General features: G+C 34.9%; 1 protein-coding gene across 1 annotated transcript in view; it reads right to left on the bottom strand.

Moving 5' to 3' along the window:
• The window catches only part of LOC144974579 (dynein axonemal heavy chain 3-like), a 216277-nt gene that overhangs the window by 79620 nt on the left and 124157 nt on the right, over nucleotides 1-12500 (bottom strand). Inside the window, 5 exon segments of the mRNA XM_078917583.1 lie at nucleotides 49-265; nucleotides 2207-2356; nucleotides 3113-3207; nucleotides 4310-4453; nucleotides 11414-11437. Of these exon segments, the coding sequence (XP_078773709.1) occupies nucleotides 49-265; nucleotides 2207-2356; nucleotides 3113-3207; nucleotides 4310-4453; nucleotides 11414-11437 (630 nt within the window).

Here is a 12500-nt window from a genome sequence, read left to right as displayed (position 1 = left end):
TGACAACAAAACATGATATTCAATACAATTGTCCTATGTCTAATATACCCGTGAGTAACGCCTGTGGGCCGTTTCGTAATTCTTGAAATGCCAGTCTATGATGGGAGCAAAGATGCTCTTCATCGTGTCCTCGTCAAACATCTCAATTCCAATGATGTTGAAGTGACGCAGGAACCGTGGCGTGACGTTATTCCTGCCACCACCTGGAGGTCCCATGGCCGCCAACATCACAATGTCCACAATATTTAACACACTTGTGTCTTTCCTGGTTAACAAGGCGGAGAGAAATGAACACGATTCGTTAACAACATACAGACTTCTAAACCAAAGACTAAACAAATAAGAGAGAAGAATGGATGAACAGTTGGGCAATGAGCATCACGGGTAGATATATGTTTTCCCATATGACCACTCCTATAAAGACTGATTGCCTAAATAAGCTCAGAAGACACCAGCAAAGCATCATCTTTCAACTAAGAACACAACACATACCGCTCAACAACCATTTAAACAAAATTACAAAAGACACATCCCCATTCTGCCCCCTATGTCAACACCCCTATGAAACAGTAACACACCACTTGCTTGAATGTCAACCTCTTGAAGACCTGAGATGCACATTCCTCCCACCAAATCCAAGCATAACTAACACACCTGGAACAACTACAAAAGACGTCTAACTGCTACGTCATGGCACAAGACCGAAGGGCTAGAGCTCAGGTGGTCGCTGGTTCGGATAAGTCAGTAAGTAAGTAAACCAAAGACTGACGCCAGTGGTTCAAATGGTGGAATGCTACACTACCCCACTAATTAACTGAGTTCGATTCCGTTGCACTTCAGAGTTTAACTCAATCCTTACCAACCACAGTAAAATCGTCTCATTCGTTACGATGTAACCAAAGATTTTCGTATTCTAATACTTTTGCACATAACACAATTTTAATATGTAAATGTAAAATCTATAATAACTTGCCACTGTATTGGAGCGTTCATTTTGCTGATCAGTAGCCGATAATGTTTGGAATGTACTTGTTGCGTTTAAATCTAGTAAAGCAACAAGTGTGTAGAAAATACCGATGAAAGGTACAAGATACATTTTAAACTAAGCATTAGATTAAGACGAATCAGAGATCGAAATATAATTGGAAAAATAATCCCAAAACATAATTTAATAAGTCTTTCAAATTTAGTGTTCGAACTGCAGACTTCTTGGTTGCAGGACGAGTAAGCTGCTGTAATCATGAACGCCACGTTTGTAAACAAATTCCATTTTTTTGAGGGGGGGGGGGATGAATAAAGCATATATTATTATTATTGCTATGATTATTATTATTATGATTATTATTATTATTATTATTATTATTATTATTATTATTATTATTATTATTATTATTATTATTATTATTATTATATTATTTGGTTTTATGAAGGTTACTTTATCACACACTACTAAAAATTACTACCTAAAAATTGTGCGGCTACTATGTGGTTTTGTGTTATTATGACACTCGCCCTTGTATTGGAAGGTCCTGGATTCGAGTCCTGCGCTCAGCGGCACATATTGAGTCCTTGGGGAAAAGCCCTTTACTCACATTCTCTCACAGTACTCTGGTGTAAAATGAGTACCTGGTCGTTAACAACGTTGCCGTTGTTGGAAACAAATTGTAATATCGCCTAATAGGCGTCATGTCTTGTCCTCCATGTTCAGTGTTGCTGTTTGCTAGGACCTCCTTGTAAAGCACTCAGTGGAAATTGCGCTATATAGATGCTCGTGTTTAAAATAGGTATAGGTAATGAGATTAACGGAAGAGTAGCGTATCTTTAATGGACTTCACCGGCAAAGGAGTTATTAGAGAGAGAACGTCATTATGGTTCGCGCATGCGTCTCTCGTCCTCGCTTCCTGTGAAACCGCGCAGTTAGTTTAATAGTTTCTCAGCGACGTTCTCTCTGTAAGGCGACATCCAATCAAGGGACGCTACTCTTCCGCTAATCTCATTCCCTATAGATAGTATGCGCTTGGCTAAGAAGCTCATAACATTGCCATCCGGAAGTAAAACGGACCAACACACAAAACTGTTTGTATCCATGAACGTTTATAGTCGGGTTAATACAGTTCAGTGAGCATTACTCATAAACGCGGATGGCAAAAATCAATAACAAAATAACAAAGACCTGAGTGACGTCATCTTCGAACTATCTATTTACCTGTCAAACCAGTATTTGTGGTCAATCCACTGTCTCAGGATTTCAATAGGAGGCTGAGCTCCATATTTCTCTTTGGCTGGCATATTCAAATCGTCAACAAAAACACACAGTTGTTTTCCTGCAGCTGGTCCAAATATTCCCTTCTTTCTCCTGTGAAATAAGGAAAAAGGGTAATAAATAGAGGTTCCTAAATGAGTCAATAAAAAGATGAAAGGAGTAAATCTGACTCATGAACGAACATCACAAAACAAACGACGTTTTGGCACTTGGCCTTTATCAAGTAAACACAGAATACATATATATTTATAATAGATTGTCATAATAATAATATAGGCGAAAATTTGTAAATGTGCAATGACAAATAATTTATAGAGTGCTATAGTCCAGAATATGTCCTTCATGGCAACAAATATGTAGGGAGACCACCAACATCAATAGTAACTACCCTGAACCAGGACCTCTCTACATATCAGAAATTTCAGGATTGAGATGAGGCCGAGTTAATCCCCGAAGAACTGCAGTGCCCTCCGTACTAAAGTCACAACAAGATCTTGACAGCCTCAAAACTCTGGCCCAGGACCGTGACCAATGGAAACAATTAACAACATGGATGGAGAGAGCAGCTATACTTATCGACCATGACTGAATCACACAATTCTCAGCAAGTGTCATTCAGACTGCGAAGCTTACTACTACTACTACTACTACTACTACTACTACTACTACTACTACTACTACTACTACTACTACTACTACTACTACTACTACTATAGTCCATTCAGTTGTACCATTTTGTATTCTTAACTTTTCCTAGATATGAGAATAATGTGGTATAATGTCATTTTTAACCGAAGTCGGTAACTTATTCACCTCGAGAAATGACTACGTAGACTGTTATAATGTTACCTTTCTAGCTTTGAGAAAATGATGTCTTGGGTTTGGTTAGCTGATGTCTGGGCTGAGAAATTGATGTTGTTGATGACGTATTTGTCTTTGGGAAGCTGTCAAAAGAGCAAAGTCGAAGAAATAATATTAGACATTGATGTTAATTTTTTAAGGTGATATGTTCTAAAGGATGACTCATGCCAGCATTTAACTCGTATTCTGTACCAAATGAGGGACAAGAAACCCTCTTGTGCATAATAAAATAAAATAGATAAAATTCCCTTTATTCATCCCATGAGGGGAAATTTGTCTCTTGGGTCTATTCCAAGGGAAGGCTGGAATAACCCAGGCCTCAGCCACAGTGCAGCGCCACAAATTGATCTAGGGTGAGGTGATTTGCTCAAGACCACACACAACGCAGCGGTGAGTGATCGAACTCAGTACTTTTGGGTATGAAGCAAAGACCGTACCGCTGAGCCGCCACTCTGCCCCTGTATGGCTGGTCAATTCTAAATAAAGGTATAAATATCATGTCCAAATGATTGGGGAGGGGAAGAGTCAAACTGTTGGTGTTTTGAAATGGTCATCATAAAATCAAAGTATTTGTTTTATCTCAATTGGATTCAATAGTATGATGTCGCGTCGCCCAGCAACGGCGGCCATCTTGGTTCTAAACAAAGAAAATCTGTACGTTTTATTCTTCATGCTGGCTGGAACTCTTCATATGTTTAGTGATCAGAATGTGTAAAAGTCAAAACATGATCAGTTTTTTCATCTGGATACGCTTTTAAATATGAAATATTTCATATATACGTCCGCCATTGTTCCGATAGTTTAGAGCCAGTTACTAAGTTACTATATGTCATTATGAGGGAAGTGACGTCATGACTGTTGAAGCGTAATTATATAAATCAAAACGTCTTATTCCTTTTCATATAATGAGATAATGATCATTAATCCAGTGATATGTGACTGAAGTCTCAAAACGGTTTTTATGTCGAGATGGGCCGGTTGGTCAAATTAAATATTAAAAGCATAACTGATAAAGATTTGAGTTAAAAATAGATGCTTACATCGAGAAGAATAAGTTTTGTTCCTTAATTTTTTTTTAATGTAGACATCCTGATTATGAATATTTTGACTTTAATCTCACTTCTTTTTACCTAGTACATTCCGACATAATACCACCTCTGCGTGGCGTGCCACATATTATCATACCTCAAGTAAGTAACTGTTTGTGATGGCACTTTTTCCTGTCCCAGTAGGTCCGACGAACAGGAGTGGGTAACTCTTACTGAGGAATTTTTGCAAGAAGTATCTCTGTCTCTCCGTGTCCACGGTATTGATGATCAAGGCATTGATCTGGGAAGATAGACAAAAGTATTATATCCAGTTGTGAAACATTTGAAAATTTATTATCTTTTTATAAGATCTACTTGCTAATATTTGTGCATAAGAAACGGATCACTAAAGAAGTTTGAATAATCAACAAGTCAACATATTATGTTACAGTGAATAACATAATCAGGCGATGGTGAAAAAGTTTGAACTGAGATATTGCCAAGTTTAGTTAGAAGGTCAATTTTGATCGAAAATTAGTTCTTATCATAAATGATTAAATCAACCCCTTTTGTACATCTTCGGGAAATGTCAAAGCTTAATTTCACTTCTAAATATTTTTTACAGCTAGTCAAGTTGAAAAAGTATCAAATTTGAGAAAAGTTGCCGGGTACCTTTTCCATACATCTGACCATAACTTCATGAAAAATCACCCGAATTACTTCAAATAAAGATTAAAATGTTATGTGGAGCGTATTCTTTCAGTAAATGCAAACAATTCAAATCAAAAATCTTCACCTTCCGACTGGTTATGTCATGCACTGACACATATGATGATAAAAAAATGTCTCAATTAACATCGTACATTGGGGTTACTACTAGTTATAACTAAAATAAGTTCTAATCTGCCGTTTTCTGGGGATTAAAAAACGCTTTTAAAATGTTGACCAGACTACAAGTTCTTCAAATAGTTATCGAATAAAAAAGACTCTCAAACCTGGATCTTCAATGAAAGTCCCAGGTTTGAGAGTTTTTGTCATGATGAGGGTCATTTTAATCGACCGATATTTATTGAAGGACGAGTTTTCTGGCCAAAATTTTTTAGACGAGTTTTTAAAAAAAATAAATCAGAATACGACTGCACTGCTCATTAACCTAACACATCATCAGATCAAAGAAAATTCATCGAGTTATTTGTTAGTCTTTGGATTAAAGCATACTTTGAGTTTCTCTAAATCGATGTCATGTGATAAAACATCTTATTTAAGTAGTTTATTTTAACTTACCGTAAGAGTGTCAAACAGAAAATAGGAAGAGATTAATAAGATTTGATTTGATGTGACGCCCTCTGCTACCGGATAGTTGTTTGGATACAAAAAGACAATGTGTCAACCCTTGCATCAAATTTGTGAATTATTTTTTTATTCAAATCAGAGAGAATTTTAAAAAATTGTTTATTCCAGAGAGAAAATATCCATTTCACTTTCTCTCTTATGCATGTCTTAATCATATATCGTCTATTTTATTGACAATGGGGAAATTTGAAACATCCACATAATTTCGCGAATTGTTTGAAAGTTTTAATTTTATCTTATTTTTCATTAATTATTACGATCTGAGCTTCAGGCATCAAACCAAACTTATCATGAAGCTCCTCTTTGACATCAAGGTATGACTTTAAAAAAAAAGAATTTTAAAAACCTGTACAGGAGAAGAATGTTTTCATTGATTCCAAATTCCGGCAACTTCAAGCATCAAGTCGCATAATTAAGTGACTATCATCATAGTCACGTGACCTACCGACACATGCATTGAGACTAAGTCTGAGGAATTAATTATTTTAGTTAGATTTTACCATAACAAAACTGAATAAAAGTTTTAAAATTGCTTTTTGTTCCAATTTTTAAAATAATTAAAAAGTCTTAGGATTTATTACAGAGAAGTTTGTTTATGCTTTATAAATACATTTCAGTCAATAACTCTATTGTTCCTTGTTTATGGTTTTAACAAGAGCTATTATCAATAAAAGCATGAATATAATGTGTGCAAAGCTATCACTCATATATCGTTGAAAAGGGCGTGATAAAATAGATAAAAACCGTATAGGACAGAGGCATAGGTAGAGCTACATGTAATATTCTATTGGCACCATAACCCAATGTATTCTACATCACAAAAACTTTTGAAAATCTTTACATCACCACCTTCTTTGAAATACAGACCCAAAGTGGAAACATGCTACTGAGGCTACGCTAAAATGTCGTTTTTGTGACGTTCACCACAGAAATACTCCAGGACTAAATTATTTGGAAAAACTAAGGAAAAACTATTTTATCAACGTCTCTGGATTAAGTAATAAAGATTAAACAAATTTTTTAAAGGATCTGGTTCTTCTTCTTCTTCTACTCCTTCTTCTTCTCCTTCTCCTTCTTCTTCTTCTTCTTCTTCTTCTTCTTCTTCTTCTTCTTCTTCTTCTTCTTCTTCTTCTTCTTCTTCTTCTTCTTCTTCTTCTTCTTCTTCTTCTTCTTCTTCTTCTTCTTCTTCTTCTTCTTCTCTTCTTCTTTCTTCTTTCCCTCCTCCTCCTCCTCCTCCTCCTCCTCCTCCCCTCCTCCTTCTTCCTCCTCCTCCCTTCTTCTTCTTCTTCTTCTTCTTCTTCTCTTCTTCTTCTTCTTCTTCTTCTTCTTCTTCTTCTTCTTCTTCTTCTCTTCTTCTTCTTCTTCTTCTTCTTCTTCTTCTTCTTCTTCTTCTTCTTCTCTTCTTCTTCTTCTCTTCTCTTCTCCTCCTCCTCCTCCTCCTCCTCCTTCTCTCTCCTCCCCCTCCTTCTTCTTCTTCTTCTTCTTCTTCTTCTTCTTCTTCTTCTTCTTCTTCTTCTCCTTCTTCTCCTTCTTCTTCTCCTTCTTCCTCTTCTTCTTCTTCTTCTCCTTCTTCTTCTCCTTCTTCTCCTTCTTCTTCTCCTTCTTCCTCTTCTTCTTCTTCTTCTTCTTCTTCTTCTTCTTCCTCTTCTTCTTCTTCTTCTTCTTCCTCTTCTTCTTCTTCTTCTTCTTCTTCTTCTTCTTCTTCTTCTTCTTCTTCTTCTTCTTCTTCTTCTTCTTCTTCTTTGGGTTAAGGCAGCCAGCGCCATCACGTTGACGATTAATGCTACTCTGTAGTATATATAATTTGGCAGACGGATAAGACGTTTTTGAAGAGTCCCATGTTGGGGCCGAGGCAATTTATTCTGGGAGGCTGTACCATTCATTATCTGTTTTAGTTCTAGGGTATATCTAGTTTTTTGAAGAGTGCCATGTTGGGGCCGACTGGGAGGCTGTACCATTCATTATCTGTTTTAGTTCTAGTATATCTAGTTTTTTGAAGAGTCCCATGTTGGGGCCATTCTGGGAGGCTGTACCATTCATTATCTGTTTTAGTTCTAGTATATCTAGTTTTTTGAAGTGTCAAAAAAGTGTGAACAAAGCTGTTACTCTGTCCGTCCTCACTTTTTGGAACTTTTGAGAAACTATTACTGCTATTCTATTAGAGTTAGATCACGAGTTTATGATAAAAATTTACGTTATTCAACTGTTAAAAGCTAATGAAAATGAACATTTTTCTTAGTTTTTCTATTGGAGTATTTTTGTAGGTAACGTCACAAACACGACCATTTAGCACGGCTTCTGCTACAAAAGGAAAAGCAATAAAATCATTCATTTCTTTACAAAGAGAAAGAAATAGAGATATCCTCCACCTTGATGCAATGCCATATTTATTCTGTTAGTCCAAACAATTTTTCAGCACTCGTACGCCTTAGAATTTTTTCCTGAGATACTTTGAATGGTCATATTTTTTTAATAAACAAAACCATTTGAGGACAAAGAAATGTTTTGTTTGTTTTAAAAATTCATTTCTAGCTTTTAAGTCTGAGGAGAATAAAATATTAACAAGGTAAATATAGTCTCAGTCATAGCTGTCAGAGTGCAATGGCATTTACACCAAAGGAAACTGGCGAAGTACAGAGATATTCTTATCCGCATCAAAGTAGAAAATATATATAAAATCCTATTGTTTCACTGCGTTGCTTATGTTTAAGCTTGTCTATCTTGACACAGTGACATTACAAACACTTATCACTGACTGGAATTATGAATCTAAAGTCTGTTAAATAGATATATTTTGACATATGAATCCTATACAATCAGTTTAAGTAAAAATGAAATGAGTTTAGTCACAATAAAATTGGATTTCCAGAAACCATATAAACAATACAAAATCTCGAGAAAAGTTGAGATACAGTCGGAATAAGGAACTATCGTTCTAGTTGAAGAAAAGGCATGAACGTTTTTTAAAATAAAACAAAGGGAATAAGTCTAAAATAGATGACGTCAAATAAAACCCAGCAAATTTATTGCATGCATGTGAAAAAGACATAAATATTGTAAAACAATAATAAATCAGCAAATATTGCTATATCATGCATTAAACAAAGTGAAGATAATACCTTCAGTGATTTTTTGTAATATTGTGAAGTAACAAAGAACAACAACAAAATAAGAAAACGGTATACAAGAAATATGATGAATGTGGAGATAAGATTTATTGTAAAAAAAGCATGCAAAGAATATACCAATAAAACATCTATGCCCAAAGAAACGATAGTGTTTCTTAAAGTTTGCAGTGTAGTGTGCATGACCAGCCAAAATATGAAATGATACATTTGATATAAAGTTTCTTAAGTCTGTGTGGACATAAGTAAGGAAATGAAAAGCTCGATTAATTGTCAATACCTTTATCATTCAAATCATGAGCAAAGCTAATACTATTATATAATTGATGAACGTGCAAGGCATTATTATATGGAGAGAAAGACAAAGGGAGTAAATGTGACTCATAAATAAGGGAACAACACGACGTGTCGACCTTTGGCCTTCTTCAAGTAAACACAAAATCTAATATATATGTAAATACTAAATACAATATATATATATATATATATATATATATATATATATTGTATTTAGTTGAAAAAGGTCAAGATCGAAACGTCGTTTGTTTTGTGTTGTTCCCTTATTTATGAGTCACATTTACTCCCTTTGTCTTTCTCTCCATTTTTTGACTCATTTAGGCACCTCTAGTTGTTGGTATTGTTATATGTTCATCATATTGTAGAGATACGTGTGTAACAGCAGCATGATACCAATACTTGATTTCCCCTTTTATATGTCTATGTTTGGCCACAAATCATGAAGGAATAGATGATTGCGATGACAGGAAGGAAATCAGAAAGCACTCTAAGCAATGGGCATGATCTATATTCCCTTTCCATGTCCTCTAGGTTATTGGTCACATTGCAAAGTGTGCTCAAAATGTCCCACATGGTGAGAAGTATTCACAGCTTTTGAAATATCCTCATCACGATTGGTCACTTTGTTCAGCTTGACACACGGGTATATTTACAACTTTCATAAACAAATCACCGTGTTTAGATTTGTTAAGAAATATCCAATCGTTGGACAGCAACAAATCATGTGATTGATGACTAGGTTGGACGAAAACATGTATATAGATCGCTCCCATTGTCTACTACATCTAAATGTGATACTGAGTCCATGACCAAAACATGGAGTAAGAATAGGATGGACCCGATACAGAGCAGGTCGACATGCCTGTGCGGCTATGTGGTCTTGTGGTATGACACTTGTTTTCGGATCTGAAGGTCCTGGGTTCGAGCCTCGCTCGGCGCTTAGTTCAGTCCTTGGAGAACGCTCTTTACGCACATTCTCTCACAGTACTCAGTTTAAAATGAGTACCGGGCCGTTAACAGCGTTGTCTCTGTCCGAAAAAAATGTAATATCGCCTAACAGGCGTCATGTCCCGTCCTAGATGTAAAATGTTGCTGTTGGCCTGGGACCCCTTGTAAAGCGCTTTGAGCACATTTAGTGAATATTGAGCTATATAAGAGCTCATTTTAAATAAAGCTCATTTTGGTACGAGTAATGCGAAAGTAGTGTCAAAGGCAGGGATAAGAACCGGGGTAAAATGGAAAGAACAGTGTCATTTTGAACAATGTTTAAACTGAAAAAGAAAACGCAACATGACGGACAATCAAGCCCATAATTCATGATTTTGAGGTGACACAGTTTTGCTTTAGTTTTGTTGTTTTTGAGTTGACACTGTTTTGTTTTACTTTTGTTGTTTTTGAGGTGACACTGTTTTGTTTTACTTTTGTTTTTGAGGTGACACTGTTTTGTTTTACTTTTGTTGTTTTTGAGATGACACTGTTTTGTTTTAGTTTTGTTGTTTGTGAGTTGACACTGTTTTGCTTTTGTTTTGTTGTTTTTGAGGTGACATTGTTTTATTTTAGTTTTGTTGTTTTTGAGGTGACACTGTTTTACTTTGTTCTGTTGTTTTTGAGGTGACACTGTTTTACTTTGTTTTGTTGTTTTTGAGGTGAAACTGTTTTGGTTTATTTTTTGTTGTTTTTTGAGGTGACACTGTTTTGGTTTAGTTTCGTTGTTTGTGAGTTGAAACTGTTTTATTTTAGTTTTGTTGTTTTTGAGGTGACACTGTTTTACTTTGTTCTGTTGTTTTTGAGGTGACATGTTTTACTTTGTTTTGTTGTTTTTGAGGTGACACTGTTTTACTTTGTTTTGTTGTTTTTGAGGTGACACTGTTTTACTTTGTTTTGTTGTTTTTGAGGTGAAACTGTTTTGGTTTATTTTTTGTTGTTTTTTGAGGTGACACTGTTTTGGTTTAGTTTCGTTGTTTGTGAGTTGAAACTGTTTTATTTTAGTTTTGTTGTTTTTGAGCTGACACTGTTTGCTTTAGTTTTGTTGCGTTTTGTTAGTTTTTTTTTCTCTCTCTATTTCTTTGAGGGGGGAGGGGAGTTGTGTCAGACTGTAAAGATGAAGTAGAAAAAAAGCATAGGCATTGAGTGAGAAGTAACGTTCCCAAGCAATAAACAGTATAATAATATTTGGACCAATCAGAAGCTTTGTTTAAATATTGGGAAAATCTATATCTGAAATCAGAAACCCACGCTTGAAACCAAAGCTGAATAACAGAATATTTCAAATTAAATACTGGTAGCTCATAATTGATAATGGCATAGCATCGAAAGAAAAATTGATGTGTATGATGATAATAATATAACTAGATACTAAAAATGGTGACAGTGTGATGAGATAATATGAAGAAATAATACGAGAGGGGATATTCAAATGATTTTTATAAAAAAATCCAGCATGCATGGCTCTATCGTGATTGGTGCAGTGGGATTGGAAGTCTTACCATTATCCTCAGTTCTTTGTCTCTCTGGGATATACAAAATAGCAGCATTATACCTGTATCCATGACTATTTAAAATCTTATTTACATATAAAATATATTATGTGTTAAATACTTAGTTAATATTTGGTTAGACTTAGTATATGAAAGTAACTCGATATGTAGTGTACATATTTGATAACCAAACTCATTTGTGGGTTTAACATTGTGGTAATGAAAAATGTTTTGCTTTGCTTTGAGAGTATTTTCATCACAAAAAATGAGCCTATAACCATTTGAGTTATAAGACTTGCAAATACGTACACGGTATGTAGCATGAATTAATCTTCATGGCAATTTTATTTGATCATGTCATCAACATAATAATATAGAAATTAGATTTGATTATAAATGTATCAATTACAAGAGTCTACAATAGAGGTAAATTAATGACAAAATTATCTATATGACTAAATGTAATTAATGCATGTTCTGTACCTGAAACTGAAATTCTAAATAAATATAAGGACAGAATTAGAAATTGATATATTGAATAATTTGTTTGTAAATTATCAAGTAATTATCAAGCAATATCATCGAATCATGTTCCGATTTATTATCTAATCTAATAGTCATTAAATTGTCTGAGATTGTGTTAAAATAGTAAAAGCTTTTAAATAAATATATAATATAATAAGCAACATATCTATCAAGAATTCACCTATTTCATTGAATAATAAAAATATTATAGAATAATGAAGTCAGAAGTAAAGATTGATTTGTGTTGAGGACACACTAAGTCACGCTATTTCGATGTTGTGCGCTTGGCAAAGAAGCTCATAACATTGCCATCCGGAAATATAACGGACCAACACACAAAACTCTTTGTAGCCTTGAACGTTTATAGATAGTATGCAGATGACGTCACTCAGGCCTTTGTTATTGTTTTTGCCATCCGCGTTTGTGAGTTGTTCTCACTAAACTGTATTAACCAGACTATAAAAGTTCATGCCCTTAATAGTGGATCGACAACTATCCTTTTTCGGACACATAGTAAGGAAAGATAAGAATGAATACCTGGCAAGTTGTGGAAAAATACCTGGTAAACGCG

This window comes from Berghia stephanieae, chromosome 6, assembly GCF_034508935.2.
Source record: "Berghia stephanieae isolate SIO BIC M18660-M18661 chromosome 6, UCSD_Bste_1.3, whole genome shotgun sequence".
In the NCBI taxonomy this organism is placed as follows: Eukaryota; Metazoa; Mollusca; class Gastropoda; order Nudibranchia; family Aeolidiidae; genus Berghia; species Berghia stephanieae.
This window is presented reverse-complemented; position numbering and strand designations above follow the sequence as displayed.